Consider the following 20,952-nt stretch of genomic DNA (forward strand, 5'->3'; position numbering starts at 1 on the left):
TAAAAAAATTGAATCTTTTTTCAAACTTGAGTCTTGAAAAAGTGTCTTATAATCGGAGTCGTCTTATATTCGGGCCAATACGGTAATATTGTTGTCAGTGGTATTTATTTATTTAGTGTTTTTAAGCAGATGCAGCAGTAAAAACAAGACATAATTCTGAAAAAAACTATTGCTGTCAATAAAGTAGGTTCTGAAAAAAAAAATAAGAATAATTGTGAATGATTGAGGCTTAATAGATGAGCATGCTAAGATCAGGGGAACAAAAAAATACAACATTCTGGAAAGTGCACAGTTAACACTTAGACTTTAGCATAGATTGAATTCATTTGTAATAGTGGAGGAAGTGTTTGCTTTAGCTTCACATACTTTTAGTGATTCTCTATAATGGGGTTTTGATGCTTGTGTACAAGGCAGTTTGAAAGGGGGAGGGATGGAGCAAGAAAGTGGGAGAGAGAGAGCGAGAGAGAGAAATGACGCAGAAAAGTTTCCCCTACTTGCCCCTGAGGAGGACTTACTCCACTGCCACTGTTCCATCCATTGATCACAAGTAAGAAGTTGAAAAATGCACTTGACTGACTTCAGAGGATCCTCTCATCTTGTAACGCCATCATTATTGAGCTGTCGGTAACTTGTACTTTTTGGGGAATAAACTCTACGTCCGACGAAGAAAGACTTTGACAGGCAGCCACAATGGACCCAAAGATGAGGATGTTGTTTTACCTGATCGCTCTTGCCTTAGCAAGGCTGTCGTGGGGTCTTGGATACGCGGACCCCGCGCTTCGTGGTGGGCAGCGGGCGGCTAGTAGACACAGGTTAGTGGAGCACACTCATGCTGTTTTTACGCAAGAATACTGTGGAGTTTTATGACATTATTTGAATCATACATTAACCATTACACGAACGGAATACACTAAACATTATTTATTTATCTATCTATCAATCTATTTATTTATTCATCTATCTATCTATTTATTTATCTATTTATCTATCTATTTATTTATTCATCTATCTATCTATTTATGTATGCATGCATGAATTTATTATATATATATATATATATATATATATATAATTTTATTTAGGTATTTAAATTGCACATTTTAAATAAAAACACAAAATGTTCTCACTTGCCAATGGTGTTTACTACAAACGAAATGTATTTATTTATTCATCTATCTATCTATTTATTTATTTATTTTTTATGTATTTATGTATGTATGCATGCATGCATTTATTTATTATATATAATATTATATTATATATATTATACTGTATATATATTTATTTTTTATTTTCATTTTTTATTTTTTTATTTAGGTATTTAAATTGCACATTTTAAATAAAAACAAAAATGTTCTCACTTGCCAATAGTGTTTACTACAAACGAAATGTGCTTTTAATAATTTTTCACTCACATTCATGTGATTGATTGTTTCCCAGTGTTTTTGAGCTAATTAAGGCATTTAAAATAAGAGAGAGAGAGAAACATCTCTCTGCGCACCAAAGGATAAAATGTCGCGTAATATATACAATACATCAATGAGGATGCTTCCATATTAATTTATTTGCAAAATTTGCTAATGAGAAATCTGTTTTTTTTTGTTGAACACAAAGGTATTTTGTTGTATGAATGACAACAAATCATCTTAATTTTACCTTCAGCATTGTTTTGGAAGTGTGTTTATTTCTTCTGCCTGTCACTATATGTTAATGGGATATATAGAAGAAATATTATTTTTTGCAATTATTTCATATTCGTGAAATCATTGATCTGGTAAAGAATAACCAAGCTAGTCAGAAAATTCATTAGAGATAACAATATTAACATCATACAACTTACATGATATACTATTGGTCTTCAAAACAAGAAAATAATGCAGCATGTTATATATGTAATGAGCTTTGTTGGGGAATTACATTATACAAATATTTATATCTATATCTTCATCAAGTGTGCAGTCATGGTTCAAAATGAAACACGTTCCTTGTGATTGGCTAGCGACCTGTTCAGGTTTTGCCACTCATCACACGTGACCAGAGTAAGAATACATTTAGAGGTAAAAGAATAGAGGAATGTAAACTGTAGTTCAAAGTATTGTTAGATTTAAGTATAGAAACACATAAATAATTGCAGTAAGTTTGCCTTGTCTGATTGGGTGGGATGTCATGAAGTATTGACTGTTAGAAAATTACATTTGCGTGTCGTCTTTAGAACTTCAGAATCAGCTTGTAGCAAACGTGAGTGACATGAAATAATGCTGTGAATATGAGATTACAACATGTTATGGCCTTCAGCATATGAGGATCTTGCTCCCATCTGTCATCTGCTAACAGCTTCACACAATATGTGCTGCTACAGGGAAAAAAACTGTCTTTTATGTATAGCAGTTTGCTCCAGATTTGTTGTTTTTTAATGATTTCATAGTCCTACAGTCCAACAAAGTTGGCCTTGTGGAAAGAAATATGTCATCAATGCTTATTTTTTGTTAGGAAATATCACCCATTTATCCATCAATTGGTTTCAAATGCAGTTTATCCTGTTCAGGACTATGGAAAAGCTGCAGTTTAACCCTGTTGATTTAGGGACAGATTATATCACTCATTCACAGTGCTGACAAAACACCTTTCAAACCCAGCTATCTAACCATCCATTTTCTATATAGCATATCCTGTTGAGGGTCACAGCTAGCTGGAAATAAAAGTATTCACTGAGCCTAACATACTGTAGAATGTTTTTTTTACTTGGTAATCTTATTGGACTGAAACCTAAGAAGCATGGGGAGAGTATACAACTCATTCATTCATTTTCTAAACCGCTTTATCCTCACTAGAGTCGTGGGGGGTGCTGGAGGCTATCCCAGTTGATTTTAGGCATAAGGCGGGGGAAACCCTGAATTGGTGGCCAGCCAGTCACAGGGCATGAGGAGACAAACAACCATTCACGCTCACATTCGTACCTAGGGGCAATTTAGATTGTCCAACCACCCCGTGACCGGCCGTTTGGTCGCCGGACGTTTGGTCGCCGTACGTTTGGTCGCCCGGACGTTTGGTCGCTGGACGTTTGGTCGCCCGGACGTTTGATCGCCGGACGTTTGGTCGCCCGGGTGAATATAATTTTGAGAGCTGGTTTCAACAGTAAACTCTCTGTCATGTTCTCAAATATCCGGCGACCAAACGTCTGGCGACCAAACGTCCGGGCGACCAAACCTCCGGGCGACCAAACGTCCGGCGACCAAACGTCCGACGACCAAACGTCCGGCGACCAAACGTCCGAGTACCCAACCAGCCTACCATCCATGTTTTTGGAATGTGGGAGGAAACCGCAGTACCCAAAGAAAAGCCACGCAGGCCCAGGTGGACCAACCTGGATTTGAACCCGGGACCTCAGAACTGTGAGGCCGACGCGCTAACCACTCATCCGAAGGGCCACTGAGAGTATACCAATTCCGCAAAAATAAACAATCCAAACTTGAATCTCATCAAATGGAGTACGTAGTCCTCGCTAATCTGCCATTAGTTTTTATTACACCTGATATTCAGAAGAACCATAGTTGGTGTGGTAATATGTTTAAATCGCTTTGGTTCAGGCAGCTTGGATTCAGTTCCCCTCTGACTTACTGTGTCAATTTGAAAATGAATGGTTGACTCTAAGTGTGATGTGAGTGACAAGCAATGACTGACAACCAGCACAGAGTATATGTACCTTATGCTGTTATAGGTCTCTGCACCTTATGACTGTGGACAGGTTAAGTGGTATATAGGAAATGAATGGCTAGATGGACACCTGATGCACAGTGGTGTGTAATTCACGGGAAACACTGGAGACATTTTATAGCAGTCATATAACTGAACTGTCTCCATTCTATGACCACAGTGTTTCAAGAGGTTAGGAAAGAACTCAACTGGCCTCTCTGCTAGTAGTTTATTATTCTGGTAAACCTTACGACTAGCTGAAGTTGATCTGTGTTTTGAAGCAAAGTTAATAAAGTCAAGTCCAAAGCTACTAAAATGAAAAATGTCCCTAAAGTCAAACTAAACCTTGGAGTAACTCTCAGTCTGTGCTGTTGTGGCATCGTGGTATGTCATTAGTATGTGCTACAGAGTAATTGTGCTTATTTACCTTTAGACTGAGTGGGGACATGACGTCATGGATTGCCTTGTGCCTGTTGTATGAATGAATAGCATGATTAGTTTTAGCTGAGCCAGTCAAGGATTATACTGTTCTGTAAATACATGCATATGTGCGTATTTCATAGTAAAACGCATACATGCACCACAACAGAATGACAGACAGTTTATAGCATTACATGTGGTATACAGCTGCATTCGTGCTTACCATATGTTTGCACTTTGCGTGTGTACACGCGTGTATGTGTATTTGTACAAGCAAAAGTGTCTAGAGGTTGAGCTCCCGAAATATGAGCTTCTATTAGGTTTCTTTCGGCAACTCAGAAGAGTCAACTGCTTCTGTTTTCACTTCCTGAGTGATGGTACCTGGTTGGCTTGCCTCTTTTGTGTAGCTTATTCTTGTATAGGTTTTCTATTGTTAATAGATGACTTCCATATTTCTAAAATGGGTAGCGGTATTTTAAGTTACTTGGTGATTCAAACTTTCTTGTAGTCGTGTGTGTGTGAATATATGTGCCAGCCAGTTATTAGATTCATAGTGTGATAACATGAAATGAAATCTTTAAATGTTTGTTAAAAAATTATATGTCATTATATTTTTCTCCACCTTTGTCGACAATTAGCAGGACATTCTTGAATAATATTGTTGCTTTAGCATTGCTAAATCAAATAAACACAACTGCTCTATATCAAAAAAGTATAATACTCAGAATTATGGAAATATTCCGAATGAAATGAAAACAAAAGGAAGAGTAGCTTTTGAAGGGTCTGCTTTTTTTTTCTTTATTGTGGGGATTCATTCATATTCTGTACTGCTTATCCCAGCAAACCATGGGCAATAGGTCGGGTGTAACCTGAATTGGTTTTGTGTCACTATGTTATTAAAATTGACCGATTGCGGAAAAAAAATGTAGGTTGGGCGGCATTGATTGATGACAATTTGAACCGGCTGCAGCAAATTCATTTTAATACATTAATAAATCGTTTTTTTTATTATTTTCTCTCATGCTTGTGTGTTACTCTCATCTCTCATACAAATTTGGGACACTGATCATGTTTAAAGGGTTTAGTTGGTAGTTTTTGGAGGACTGTGAAACAAATTAGAGAATTTACATATAAATACTGCTCCATCTACGAAAAATGTGAGTTACGAAACAAGTTAATTAATTAATTCATTCATTTTCTGGACCGTTTTATCCTCAGAAGGGTCGCGGGGGGTGCTGGAGCCTATACCAGCTGACTTCGGGCATGAGCCGGGGGACACCCTGAATTGGTGGCCAGCCAATCGCAGCGCACAAGCAGACAGACAACCATTCATGCTCACACTCATACCTAGAACCAATTTAGAGTGTCCAACAAGCCTAGCATGCATGTTTTTGGAATGTGGGAGGAAACCGGAGTCCCTGGAGAAAACCCACGCAGGCCCGGTGAGAACATGTAAACAGCACACGGGTGCACTGACCTGGATTCGAACCAAGGGCTCCAGAACTGTGAAGCCGACGCGCTAACCACTCAATCGCTTGGCCAGAACCGAAACAAGTTCCGGGATGAACTAAATTTGTATTTAGAAATATCACTGTACTGTCCCACATACAGTATTTGTAACTGATTACTTCCTAAGTAAGCCTAAGTATTCCCCTCAAAAAGAGACAGTCTACCAAAAATAAACAAACAATGAAGAGATAAATACAGACAAATATGAAATCTTTGGTGTTTGGTATTTTGGAAAAAAAAGTACGTACATTTATTAATAAGCAGTTGCATGAAATGTGTTGGTGATTTAATTTTATTTGCATGCATTTTTTCCACAGTAACTATGAACAATAACTAATTGCAGTGGACTGGTGCATGTCCATTTCAGAGCAATCATACCCAAGGATATTTAGAGTATACTGAGTTAACTTAACAAGCCTATGTTCACATAAAATGTGATAGGAAACCAAAAATCTTGAGAAAAACAACGTACTACTTTCTCTATTATCAATTAAGTCAGTAAATCTGTGGTATTGTGATAGTCAATGAACTGAAATAAAATACAATTGCAGTTCAATGCTTGAGACTGGAGTTGAACACAAAATATCTAAACTAGATTATATTTTTAGAAGAAAAACAATCAGGAAAAGACTGCTTCTGGTTGTATATTTTATGTTGTCTTTATCACACAGCCAAGAAAATGTTACTGTAAAATAGAGAAGCCTAAGATGTGACCAAATCCTAGATAAACATTGAGTCTTAGTGAGCCAGAGTACAGTAGTCCAAGTAGAACCAGTGGGGATTAAAGCATTACAAGAACTGGAAGGTTAAAAAAAGAGAATTTCCATGATGGTGGTACAGGTGGTTGAGCAGGTCGTCCGTTGATTGAAGGATTGGGGGTTTGAATCCAAATCCCACTTTGCCCATTCTTGTTACAGTGGTACCTCGACCTATGAGCAGCTCTACCTACCAGATGCTCGAGATACGATGAACATTTAGATCAAATCATTCGCCCAAGATACGAGAAAAATTTCGAGATGCGAGACAGCCAGGTGCCCATGACATGAGAGGCTGTTTATCATTGTAGCGCACGTCTTTTTTGCCGCATCTCTTTCGTGTATGACAGATATTTACGAGCACTGAACTATTTATTCAGAGTTTCTCCTACGCATGGACCAGAAAACGCACAACGCACATGCGCGGGCAAAATGAGGGCTTTCTGGGTAATGATGTATACTCGTGCACACAACACCGATAGCCAATGGCACCCTTTCTCAGAATAAAACGTCATTACCCACAATCAATACGTGGGTAGGCTGTTATTCCTTCCTTAGCCTGTTAGCTCCCGCGATCGCTCATTCAAGACTACTTCTCGTTGGCAAGTGGTCGTGCGTTATCCTATTGTGAGGACATTTGTGTGCATCATTTTCGGAATATTTTGAAGGCAATACAACAGCAAACAGTCCATCGATAGCGAACATGAGGGTGGAGGCGTGGCAAACAGCTAACCCGCCCAGAACGAAGGTAATTTTTTTTAAACAAAATTAAAATTCAGTTTTGTGTAAAGTTACATTAAACGTATGTTTGAGTGTGTCTGTACATATTAATCCAAGTTAATTTAAATTTGTTTGTTCCGTTACGAGTGCGTTGTCATGGAAAGAAAAATTGAAAATTTGTTTTTAGTTCATTTCAATGGGACACGTTCGCTCGAGTTACGAGAAGCTCGACATACGACCTCAGTCCTGGAACGGATTAAGATCGTATGTCAAGGTACCACTGTATATAGTTGGGAGAGATACTTGACCCTACTTGCCTGTGTGAAAGTAGTATGAGAACAAACACAAATTGGCTGCCTCACTTCTGTCAGACTGCACCAGGTCAGCTGTGGCTAAAATAGTAGCTTACCACCATCTAGTGTGGCATCAAAGAATAATGCAATGTAAAGCATATTTAAGTGTCCCTAAATGCTCTATATAAAGTCAATGCATCATTATCAGTAGCATTAGTATGATTCATTAATTCACTCCTTTTCCGAGCCGTTTATCCTCACTAAGGTTGTGCAGGTACTAGAGCCGATCCCAGCCAAAAACAGATAGTAGGCGTAGTAAAGCCTGAATTGGTTTCCAGCCAATCACAGAATTCTTCTACTTATTATTAAATGTAGTAGAAATATTAGCAGGCACTACCAGAGTCATTGAAAAAGAATATAAAAGAAGGGAAGTGACTCATAGTTACAAAAAAAGACGAGCCAGCCCCCTTTCTCTAAAACAAGTAGGGGTCTGCATGGTTGAGTCCCTATGAACAAAAAACACCACATGGAAACCAAGATGAGAAAGAAGAATACATTGCAGGTTGACCCTCTGACATCTGTTTGAACTCAAATGATGTGTTTTGACAGATGTGTCTAGTAGGCTGTAAGTGCTAAAGGTGCTTGAATAAAGTGAAGACATCCAGCAGACATCTATTAAGACAGCTTATTGTCAGTGTCACTGTGATGAACTGTGCTGGTTTTGTTATGAAGCTGTAAGGGGCCTTCTGCTCTTTTAATTGACGTGCATGCTAAATAGCATTCCTGGAATAAGTAATATGGCTCATCCCAGAGAGTGTGGAATTATAAAATGGCACACCAGATGGATTTTTAAATTTATCCGGCACGGAAATATTTAATGTGTCCATCTGCGAAAGATCAATTTGAGCCCTTTTTTCTGGGAGGAAACTTGAAACAAAAATATACGACTGCTGATTGGACGACAGGCCCGAAGGATGAGTGGATAGCGCGTCCGCCTCGCAGCTCTAGGGTCCTGGGTTCAAATCCAGGTCGGTCTAACTGTGTGGAGTTTGTATGTGTAGGTTTTCTCGGGGTACTCCAGTTTCCTCCCACATTCCATAAACATACAGTACTTCCAATTGGTGGTAGTACAATGACGCATGAAATCCCATTTTTGCACCAAGTCACTGTCAATTGGACACCATCTGTTGGCCAAAATGTACAGATCTATTTGATGATAAAGTAGAGTAAAAATTAAAACAGAAAGTTTTACAGCATATATAATTTTGGATTGTTGAATCGAACAGCACTACGTTCAACGTGTAGGGCACAGGTGTCAAAGTGGCGGCGTGGGGGCCAAATCTGGCCCGCCACATCATTTTGTGTGGCCCGAGAAAGTAAATCATGAGTGCTGACTTTATGTTTTAGGATCAAATTAAAATGAAGATTATAGATCTATGTTATATTTCCGGATTTCCCCCCTTTTAAATCAAGAATTGTAATTTTTAAATCATTTTTTTCTGTTTTTATTCAAAAAATCATTTCGTAAAATCTAAAAATATATAAAAATATTTTCTGTTTTCCACTATAATATGGAACATAATGATTAAAAGAGATTTTCCTTTATTAAGAAAAAAAGATCAAATAAACATTGTTTTAGATCTATAAAAATGAAATAGTTAGGGCTTTTGATCCAGTTCTTTTAATCCATTTATTTAAAAAAAATCTAAATATTATATCTAAAATGCTCCGGCCCACATCAAATCGAGTTGACGTTAATGCGACCCGCGGACCAACCCGAGTCTGACACCCTTGGCGAAGGGTAAATGTCAAACTGGCTATGCTTTTGAAATCACTACTATTGATGAAAAAGTTTGTAGTATTTGTAGGAGTGAGGTAAAGGGGTGAAATTGGTGTCTTTAATGCGATCTCTCAATCTTGGCTGCATTTTTGCAAGTTGCAGCTGCTTTCCATGTTCAGCCTAGCTTGGCACTCCTCGTCATCATAGCGATGAAACCCTACTCACCATTGGTTTTGCAGTAGAACACGAAGGCTTAGAGCTTGTCCATTTTCATGAGACAGGATCAGCCCCTCAAAACAGGCTAAGCTAACAGGCTTCAAACATAATCAGGGGGAAAGTGTGCTTATGTTTTTCTACTTGGTATATTTTGATGAAAGCACATCACAGATATGTTCTTATGACCTACGGAAACTTTTAAATTGGAGTGGGGGGTGGGAGGTTCACAGTGCAGTGATCCAACACCATTGGCAGGAAATAAAGAACCAGGCCCCGCTACTAATAACAAAAATCTGCAAGTAATCTACAGCACCTTAAAAAGGTTTATACTGTACTGTAATTGCCTAACCCCGAGAATAGAGTAATGGCACTAGACAACTGACTCTAACAGTTTCTTGGAATGAGAAGGCCACCAGTTTGCACAAATAACTGCAAAGAGTGAGTTTGTCAAAATGTCCCTCTTCCTTAACGGTGAATCAGTAAAATCAAATTGACACAAAGTATTTGGATATTTACGCTTTTGTCTGAATAAATGCTGCTGTAAACAATTGTTCGCAACATGTGTGGCGGAGTAAGGGGCCGAAAGGTGGACGCAAATTCAAAGAAGCAGAGACCCAAAGCAAACATGGAGCAGGGAAGTGGTGAAAAACTAAAAAATATTTAAGTTTCCCAAAATCCACAAACAAAGTGTAAAATAAATACAGGGGAACCAAAACAAATACAATGAGCCAAAGCTAAGTTTCCGGATACAATGGTAAAATCATCAAGTGTTTTGGTACGTAGCAAAAATCTAGGCAGATCTTATGATCTGAAACGTTGTTCTAATGTCTTAATCAGAAGGATAATGTCACGTGAAAGTTCCATTTCATTTTGTTCGTAATGAACATTGATTGTTATCCGTTTTTCATTAATCAACATTATGTAATCTATATTCAAAGTATTTGAGGGGCCATTTACACAAGACCAGTAATAGGGGAGAAAATGCATAAACCTTTCCAGATGTCCATATCATTTAGATGGAGATGGCGTTTTGGGTTGCAGTAACCGCAAAAATCTGTAAATTTCTTCCAGATTGGAAATCTTGACTATCCTCCGCTGCAGTGGTTATTGTTGTTGTTGTTGTTGTCTAAATGATTCAAAACACAAAACTGAGTTTTAGTGGTATTTGTCATCCATACTCCGAAACCATAGGTGGTGGTTATACTCCAATGTAAATTTGAGAATGAATGGGAAGAAAATATATAGATGAAATCACAAACATGAGGCAATTCAAATACTTATGTAACATACTACTTTCCAGATCAACGGTTAACTTTCCAGGAGTCATGTTAACAATTTACGCCGATCATCAAAGATTTAAATATTTTAAAAAAGCATACAACACATCAAAGCCATTGAACAGAATAGTAAGTAGTGGAGAACAAGGATTACATGCAGCAATCAAGTTTTAGTTGTGCTTACACTAGGCATGTAAACTACACTGAAAAATGTTAAATTCAGATTTCCCCACAACTCAGAATTATTTTTACAACAAAACCACCGCCATGTATTTTCCTGCTTCAGACCATTGTTGCGTAAAAGTGGCCTAAGTCATCGAGTTATATTAAGAAATAAATATCGAGGTCAAAGGTAAAATCAAAAGCAAACTATGAAAGAAAGAAAACAAACTTATATTCTCATTGCAAATTGTGTAGCAAATAGCTACTTTCTTTATTTTGCAATATTAATTTGCCATCTTTATGAAAGTTATTTAAAAATATGAAAAGCAGTATTATATTCTTCAATATTCTCAGATTTCTGTGGAACTGTATCCTTGAATTAGGTATACCGAAAATTGACTTTGATGTTATTTTATAATAATAATCGAACATAGGCTTTGTCATCATCATTGACTCGACAAAAGCCTAATTGTCATCATACCCAGAAGATCTGCGTATGACGAAATTGGTAGTGCTTCTCCACAAGGCAAAATGCCCAAATAAGTGATAATTACAGACTCGTAGGCATTCTGCCGTGATGGATACATGATGTACATCACATTACCCCTCGAGCGCAACCAAATTCCGACGACTGCAGAAAAAGTTTGCCTCGCAGATGCCAACAAAGAAAAAAAACGATCACTTGCCTCCCACTGTCTCATCACTTACCTTCAGTCAGCCAGTTATTACACTGTGTGTACATTGTGTGTTGTGCTACCGCAAGTTCAGAGTCCTGATGGCTGTCGGAAAAAAACTGTCCTTAAGCCTATTTGTCCGTACTTTGTGAGACCTGTAGCGTCTGCCAGAGGGCAGTAGCTGGAACAGGTTGTGACCAGGGTGGTATGGGTCCCCGACAATGTTCCCGGCTCTGCTGAGGTAACGAGGGCTGAAATATAAAGAAATACCAAGAATTACCAAGAAATATAAAGTTCATGTATATGGATTACGGATCGGGCCTTGAGTTTGATTTTCGCCTTGGACAGATTAAGACCTTTTACTACTTGCAACATGATTAATAGCGATGTAAGATACGCTTGTCAGTTTTTTTAAATATTTGATTGACTGGCAACCACTTTAAGGTTTACTGAGCTTCTGACCTGAAGTTAGCGTTGGCATGCTCAATTTGCGCTAACGAGGACACGTGGAGTTGAAAATGATTTACAAGACAGTTACAGTATATGCGCCCTCTATTCATTCAGCACACAAGGGAATGGGTTTTAAAATATCGGACATACATATCTGTATGGTGCAATGCAATTGTACACCACGATCAAGTGAGACATTTGATAGATCTTGAAACTGACCTAAATTTACCTAATCATTTGGCGTAAACCAGATTTTTCATCTTTGAATACTGTACCATGCAGTGCAGTGCAGTGTTCTGTTTTTTCTGACCAGGTCAGAAGGGACGGCATACCAGCAGGCATTGCAATGTTACCAGGTAATTATAGTGTAATAGGATTTTCCTGGCCAAACCTTGGATTTTATCCAAATTCAGTCCGTTTGATATTTTGCAAATTAGAACAATTGACAAATCTCCTTATATATGTAACTGAAAATGTGGGAATATTATCGATTTCAGTTCCAGCCATTGTAGATTAAATAACTATTTTGTCTAACTTTTGGCATTTGTAATTTGATTAACATTTTTTTCATTGAATACATGTGCATTGTCAGTGTATTTGTATTGTAATGTGTTACCCAACATTTCTGTCAAAGCTCAACCAAAACATTTTGTTAAAAGCATGTTTTCCATAATAGGTCAAAAGTTAAAGTACTCCCAACCCATGGCTCTTAGTTGTCCCAGTGCTGACGTGTGTAGACAAAGCTACTAAGGCTGTATCATGGATCCTTTCTGTATATCTTAGTCAACGCCAGGCTAAACAATCTAAGAAAGGTTTACACAGTCATGCTGTCCCTAGATTTTGGAACAGGTCCAAACAGAGAATGGTGTGGATGTGTGTGTGGGGATGCGTGTATGCACGTGCGTAGTAAAGCTTAAAACCCTTGGAAAGAAATAGAAGAATGTGTTCTTCCATTATGTTAAACCGCATGCAATCACTCAAGCTTGAGTGTGTCCACTCAAGTGTATACAACTGTGTGTGCAGTGATATACCTTTACAGCGACACTGAAGGGATACTTGACCCTAGGTCATAGTTCAAACATAGAGGCACACCCCTTCATTGAAGTTGCTGTTAGAGCCCTCCCTTGAAGGCAAATGAAAGGTATCACAACAAAAGGGACTGCTTAGTGATTTCTTTGTTTAAGCATTCAGCCTCATTCCCCCATTTTTCCCATTTCATTTACTCATCCACTTGCCCTTTGTGTCACTGTTTTCACTAAACACTCCTGCTTTACCTAGATTTCTCTCTGTAATAGGTCACTAACAGAATATGTTAGGGTGGATTTCTCAGAACATTGGTGTGCTCAAGGACAGTCTTGTGTTTAATATGCAGTTGGATTTAATGGATACTCAGTCAGGTGCGGTTGTTCGACACATGGTGAGTTATCACCCTGTAAGCAGAAATATTAGGTCAATTTCACTGATCAATGTCTTCATGGATGGTAATTGAGCTGATTCAACGTGAAGACCCGTGTTTTGATGGTTTCCTTTGTATGGAGGTATAAACATTCTTGTACATATAAAAATTCTCCATACTCTGTACTTGTAAGTAGAGGTCGACCGAGATATTTTTAAGGTGATATATCAGGCCGATCTATGGACTTTATCCAACATCGTTCATTGGCCGATAAACAAACAAAACAAGCTGATAAAGAAACTAATTTTGATCAGGCAACTGGGCAACGAGAGTTAGATGTAGTCAGTGAAGGCTCCGAAATGTATAATCTTTCAAAAAGTTGTGTGTATATACATATACATACATATATATATATATATATATATATATATATATATATATATATATATATATATATATATATATATATAAGTATGTCTATACATATATATATATATATATGTATGTATGTCTATACATATATATATATAATATTATATGTAACAGTATCTAGATATCTATTTTTTAATGTCAATTTTAAAATTCTATAATATCCGTATATAACTAGAACTTCACTCAGCCATGTCCAGACCTGCCCTAAGGCTGAAATTGGGAAATTATTATGGAATGCAGTTTCTTGATTTTTTTTGTGGGTGTCACTAGGCTATTTCTGGTATGTAGAAAATGACTAACGGAAGAGTGATCCCATCAGATTAATGAAGGAGGATTCTACCAATGATGCTCTCCAGCTTGTCCTACACTTTGGTGGGAGGAAATGGTTTCCTCAGTGGATGGCTGACATGCACTTGGTATGAGGAAGTACATTAGAAGTACCATACAGATACTACATGAGTTTAGTCAATGAGATTAATGTAGAGACATGGTCACTTTAAGATTGCATTCCATCTGATTATTCACCCCTTGTCACTTACATCAACAATCTACAAAAATACAAATCTGAAAAAACTAAATACATTCAGGATAGCAAATGAATCGCCTGTACCTCTGTGGTGTTCATTCATTCATGTTCAGAACCACTTTATCCTCAATGGGTCGCAGGGGGTTCTGGAGCCAATCCTAGCTGACTTTGGCCGATCGCAGGGCACGAGGAGATGGAAAACCATTCAGACTCACACTCATACCTAGGGGCAATTTAGAGTGTCCAATCAGCCTACCATGCATGTTTTTTGTAATGTGGGAGAAAACAGGGGTAACCGGAGAAAACCCACACCGGCCCAGGGAGAACATGCAAACTCCACACAGGTGGACCAACATCTATTCGAACTCAGAGCTGTGAGTCCGACGCGCTAACCACTAAACCGCCGGGCCGCTTCTGTGGTGTTCAATGCTTGGCAAAGTAGTCATGTAAAACACTTGTATATCAGTAGGTAGCAGCAGGTTGTTTCGTTAGCAATGAGTGGCAGTAAAAAGAAAGGGAAGAAGGTTTCCCCGTGCAATGTCTCTACAAGAGAGGCAATATAGCTGAAACTATCTTTCATTTGGATTTATTTTGACCGGGTGGTGATGCAATGATATCTATATGTAGTTGTACTTGGGATGAGGTAAAAAGCTATCCAACAGTGATTTGGTTCCAAGTAAACCTAAGTGGCATCTCAAAACAAAATACACAAAAGTTAAAACAGATAGATTGAAAAATGTTGAGAACTAAGAGAACTTTATGGGCTTTTGTCCAATCTTTTTCTTTTATTGATTGCTTCCAAAGTATCGGCTCTGTGTTTATACAAACAAGCCTAGGTGTCATATTTAGTGGGTAAAAAATGTGATTATTAAATTTTCTTTGGGCTTGCTTGATTGATATTCTATACATTACTTATATTGTTGATTCATACTATAGAGATTCAGTAGTAGTAGTAGTATTCAATGAAGTAGGTGTTCAGTGCATTTGATAGTGTTTAGGTTAGCACAAAAAGCCTTGCTGGCAGTGAGGGCCCACTTCTGTTTTACACAAAGCCATTTCTTTCCAGATTTAGGCATTAATGTTGATTTACTGGATTACAGTGTGGAATGCTTGACCTCACTCACCTAGAATGAAAAAGAAGGCAAAGGTGTAACCTGTTCAACAACAAACACGAATGCAAAGATGCACAACAGTAATATTTATTTATATTATTATATTTTAGTTTTTTGTTTTGTTTTTGGTTGTCTTTCGGGCGGCTTGGCGACAAAGTGGTTAGCGTGTCAGCCTCACAGTTCTGGCGTCCTGGACTCAAATCCAGGTCGGTCCATCTTTGCGGAGTTTGCATGTTCTCCCTGGGCTTGCGTGGGTTTCCTCCGGGTTGTCTGTCTCCTCGTGTGCTGTGATCAGATCACCACCAATTCAGGGTGTCCCCTGCCAACTACATGTAGTTGGCTGGGATAGCCTCCAGCACCCCATGTGGCCCTTGTGAGAATGTTTGATGCTCACATGTACAGCACACAACATCATCATTGTATAAATATAAATGCTCCTCTTGACAATTCTTGGGAACCAGAAGACCTTCAGGATGGAATGAGTCCTGTGTGCACACTCCAAAGAAGGGAAAAATCATGTCTGTATGTTCATAACTGAATAGACATGTACCTGTTAAATAAGAAAAATGATTATTTACATTATATCGTGGATAGTGTCTGTGCACCGTCAAGTGGGATAACTGGATTTTTGCTTCTGCCTCTAAGCCAGTCAAAAGTGATAATACATTGCTAAAGGCAACTCTCTGAATAACTATGTCCTTAAGACAGTGGAGATATAGAGGGACCAGACAGATTTATTACAGCTGTCTCTATTTTAGATGTTCCTCATTCCATTCTTCTGTTTTCCATTTTAAGTCCTGATGGAGAAATTTCCCCTCTCTAAGAATGTCCAAAACACACACAATGGGAACCAACCACAGAACATAACAAAGCTGAGTGGCAGCTGTGCTTGTGGTAGCAGAAAAATTCTGATTATTCCAGATGCAAGGTGGCAGATTACTGGCCCCACACCATCATAGCTGAGTTGCCAGCAAACGTAAAATGAAAATGTAATTTAAAAAAAACTAAAGTATAGCAAGTGACAGGCAAGTGTTTGCATGGATTTTGCGGCGTATAGTAGACTTATATTGTATTCAATGTTCCCTCTAAGCTGTGCGCGTGTTACACCCTGCATTCGATCTTGACACACAGGGGGAAATAATCAGAACAGCGAGATGTTGTTGTTACTTCAATCCAAACTTTTACTGTAATGATTCAACACAAAAACCCATAACATACAATTAAACCCATATATATACATTATCAACACGTTAGAACCCAAAACATAATGTACAATTACACCTATATATATAAATATATATATTATCAACACTTTAGAACCCAAAACCCAATGCACACACACACTCGTTCAACACACGGTCATAACTTGTTATATCTTTTCCTTTTACAACTTGTAGTAGTCCTACTATTATTCAACAGGGCAAACAATGCAATATCAATAATATAAAATCCTTTCTATGACCGTTATAGACACTGTCAACGATAATGGTGGCCGAAGGTAGCGTGCTAAATGCTATTCCATGTGCGTGACCGAGACTCTCACATTCACGCCCGTAATTCAAAAGTAAATAAACATTAATAACCATTATCTCTTTTCTCACACGCTAAACAGTGTATATTACAAACCCCAAACTCAAACAGCCTTTACAACAAACAGCATACCTTGACACACAGGGGGAAATAATCAGAACAGCGAGATGTTGTTGTTACTTCAATCCAAACTTTTACTGTAATGATTCAACACACCTCCCGTGCCTCAAGCTATTTGCTAAGACATCAATAATCGAATACCGATCTACTTTAACATGCCCCACACTTGCCATGTGGATCCAAGGATCACCAATCGAACACCGATACACACATTCAATCCAAACTCGTCATAGCTTCTTTACATGCAATCGTTAATAAATCAAACACTCTAGCATGTCACACTAATAAATCAAACACTCTAGTATGTCACACTAATAGATCAAACACTCTAGTATGTCACACTCTCCCCCACAAAAACAAATGTCGTCCCGACATCAGTATATTCCAAATATCTTCCCCTTGATGGTTGTTATGCTGAACAGTCTAGCGAACTTGTCATCTCACATCCTCTTCTGTAAACTGATACTCATGAAAACTCCAGGCGGCAAGGGCCACAGTTCAAATATAATCCACAACTCGTACGGTCCACGTTCACTGGATGGAAACTGTAATCACAGTCGTAACAGTCCATGTTCGCATAATACATGCCACCCTTGTAGGCTCAAGCCTGTTGGAGTCCATACATAAAGGGTGGTTGAATGTAATATGGCTGCAAGTGTACTAACCAAGGAACCACTCCTGGTGCAGGGTAAGCAGGTACCAGCTGATGTGGTGACTGAGTACTATAACAGGAGGGGACACCAAGCTGATCATAGGTCGTTCGTCGTGGTGGATGTCTCTCCCTTCTTGGCCGTTCATAAGTCAACGCCTCAGGTTCATTCACAGCGGTTGGCGGAGAGGTCTCTGATAAATGATCATCACGAGGATCTTCAACAGCCAGATTTGTTCCCTCACCAGGCAGGTCCTCCCGCTGATAGTCCTCTTCTCGTTGTACTGGTCCGGAAGCAGGGCCCTTCACTCCGAGTCTCTGATTCGCTGACAGTGGCCTGTGCTCAGACTCCATCCCTTGGGCATCTCTCTCATTTAGCACCTGGAGGGGCTCGTAGTGAAAGTCATATTCGTCACCACTGTCTTCGTCTGACTCTTGAAGATGAGATACCGGCTGCTGTTTCTTTCTCTGCATACTTTTGCCAATTTTTCCTTCTTCTAGTGCTGCCTCAACAGGTAAATGATCACAGGACATCAGTAGATTTCTGTGCAGAACTCTGGAACGCCCTTTACCTTTTTCTGGCCTGACTTCATAAATTGGTAGATCAGATCCCATTTGCCTCACCACTGTATGAACTGTATCTTCCCAGAAGTCACGGAGTTTTCCAGGTCCTCCTCTTGGTGTCAGGTTTTTTATCAGGATGCGTTCTCCTGGTTGTAGCACAGAGCTCCTCACTTTGGTGTCATAGTGCTTTTTACCTCGTTGTGCAGCTTTCCGTGCACTCTCGGTGGCAATGGTGTACGCCTCCTCCATCCCTCGTCTCCATTTCTCCACATAGTCCTGCTGTCCATCTGTATCGGACTTGTTGTACAGTCCAAAGAGCATGTCCACTGGAAGCCTTGGCGATCTCCCGAACAGTAGGTAAAATGGTGAATAACCTGTCACATCACAACGGGTACAGTTGTATGCATGCACAAGCTTGTTCAACGACTCCTTCCAATTCGATTTCTGTGTCTCAGTCAGTGTTCTTAGCATCTGTAGCAATGTCCTGTTCATTCGTTCCACCTGACCATTACCCATCGGGTGATAAGGTGTTGTCCTGGATCCAGCCATGCCACTGAGTCTCTTCAACTGTGTGAACAAATGATTTTCAAATTCTCTTCCCTGATCATGGTGGATACGTAAGGGGAACCCAAACTTCAGGGCAAAGTCATTGAAGATAAGGTTTGCAGCAGCCTTTCCTGACTTGGAGGTGGTGGCATATGCTTGGACAAAACGTGTAAAGTGATCAACAATCACGAGGATATACTCATATCCGCATTTGCATCGATCAAGATGAAGAAAGTCAATGCAAACCAGCTCAAAGGGCTGTGTTGTCACAATATTCGTCAATGGTGCTCTCTGTTCCTGGCATGGTTTTTTTTGTTTTAGGCAAGGACAGGTTTTAGTCACATAATGTTCAATATCAGACTGCATATACGGCCAGAAGAAACGATCACGCACAAGGGATACTGTGCGGTCGACACCCTGGTGCCCCATGTTATTATGCAACTCTTTCATTACTGTTTCTCGATATTGTACCGGTAAGACTAACTGTTTACGGGTTGTGGTGGTTCTGTACAGAATCCCGTCACTGTCTGTTATCAGTTTGTCCCACTGCCTGAGCAAACATTTTGTCTTTGGGCTGAGCAACTTCAACTCCTCCGCTGATGGCTTACAACCTGACAGTTTATAATTCAACACAGGACGAATGAACAGGTCAGATTGTTGTGCTTTCCTTACCTCTTCTTTTGGTATAGGGCTGATTGACGCAGCAGCTGTCTCCTCTACATCTGTCACTGAACAACACATCTGTAATGAAGGCAGACTCAAAGGGGACATTTCCTGTACCTTGATTGCTTGGATCGTGGCAACGATGGCATCGGGTGGTAGTTCCTCAGAACATTCCTTCATCAACGACTCAACATCCAGCGGCATCCTTGACAAAGCATCAGCATCATTGTTTTCCCTCCCTGGCCTATATTTTATTGTAAAGTGGAAATCAGCCAATTCTGCAACCCACCTGGAAGTGGTTGCATTTAATTTTGCAGTGGATAGAATGTATGTGAGCCACTAATGATAGACGCGATTTCCGTTTAACACTTCTTAATATGTTAAGAAAATCACATATTTCCAGTAGGTTATTTTCCGTCAGGTTGTTCAATGTTCCTACCACCTCTTCGAGTAACTGTTCCATTTTGTTGACGATCTAGGAGCTCTGTTGACTGTACAGGAGTGAACTCTGAACTGGCACGTCTTTACCGTCCCTCTGATGATCTCGTAGGCCTCAGATGACAAGTACTCAACCGCCAACTTCCAGTTCTTCTTAAACAGCAACACCTCCTCTCACTGCCATCGGCCTGGTTTTGTGGGGGGATTTAGCTGGCTCAGAATTCAGTGAGCAGGTCATGGACACTGGACATCTGAACAGCAATCCCAGCGGTGCCTCCAAAATGTTACACCCTGCATTCGATCTTGACACACAGGGGGAAATAATCAGAACAGCGAGATGTTGTTGTTACTTCAATCCAAACTTTTACTGTAATGATTCAACACAAAAACCCATAACATACAATTAAACCCATATATATACATTATCAACACGTTAGAACCCAAAACATAATGTACAATTACACCTATATATATAAATATATATATTATCAACACTTTAGAACCCAAAACCCAATGCACACACACACTCGTTCAACACACGGTCATAACTTGTTATATCTTTTCCTTTTACAACTTGTAGTAGTCCTACTATTATTCAACAGGGCAAACAATGCAATATCAATAATATAAAATCCTTTCTATGACCGTTATAGACACTGTCAACGATAATGGTGGCCGAAGGTAGCGTGCTAAATGCTATTCCATGTGCGTGACCGAGACTCTCACATTCACGCCCGTAATTCAAAAGTAAATAAACATTAATAACCATTATCTCTTTTCTCACACGCTAAACAGTGTATATTACAAACCCCAAACTCAAACAGCCTTTACAACAAACAGCATACCTTGACACACAGGGGGAAATAATCAGAACAGCGAGATGTTGTTGTTACTTCAATCCAAACTTTTACTGTAATGATTCAACACACCTCCCGTGCCTCAAGCTATTTGCTAAGACATCAATAATCGAATACCGATCTACTTTAACATGCCCCACACTTGCCATGTGGATCCAAGGATCACCAAT

At 39.2% G+C, this 20,952-nt stretch overlaps 1 protein-coding gene across 1 annotated transcript in view; it reads left to right on the forward strand.

Annotated features, from left to right (window-relative positions):
- The first annotated feature begins 494 nt into the window (after positions 1-494).
- The window catches only part of emilin1a (elastin microfibril interfacer 1a), a 38,039-nt gene continuing 17,581 nt past the window's right edge, over positions 495-20,952 (forward strand). Inside the window, exon 1 of the mRNA XM_077587199.1 lies at positions 495-812. Coding sequence (XP_077443325.1) covers positions 691-812 — 122 coding nt within the window. The 5' untranslated portion in view covers positions 495-690. The remainder of the gene's footprint in view (positions 813-20,952) is intronic.

Source organism: Stigmatopora argus, chromosome 19 (assembly GCF_051989625.1).
Source record: "Stigmatopora argus isolate UIUO_Sarg chromosome 19, RoL_Sarg_1.0, whole genome shotgun sequence".
NCBI classification, from domain to species: domain Eukaryota; kingdom Metazoa; phylum Chordata; class Actinopteri; order Syngnathiformes; family Syngnathidae; genus Stigmatopora; species Stigmatopora argus.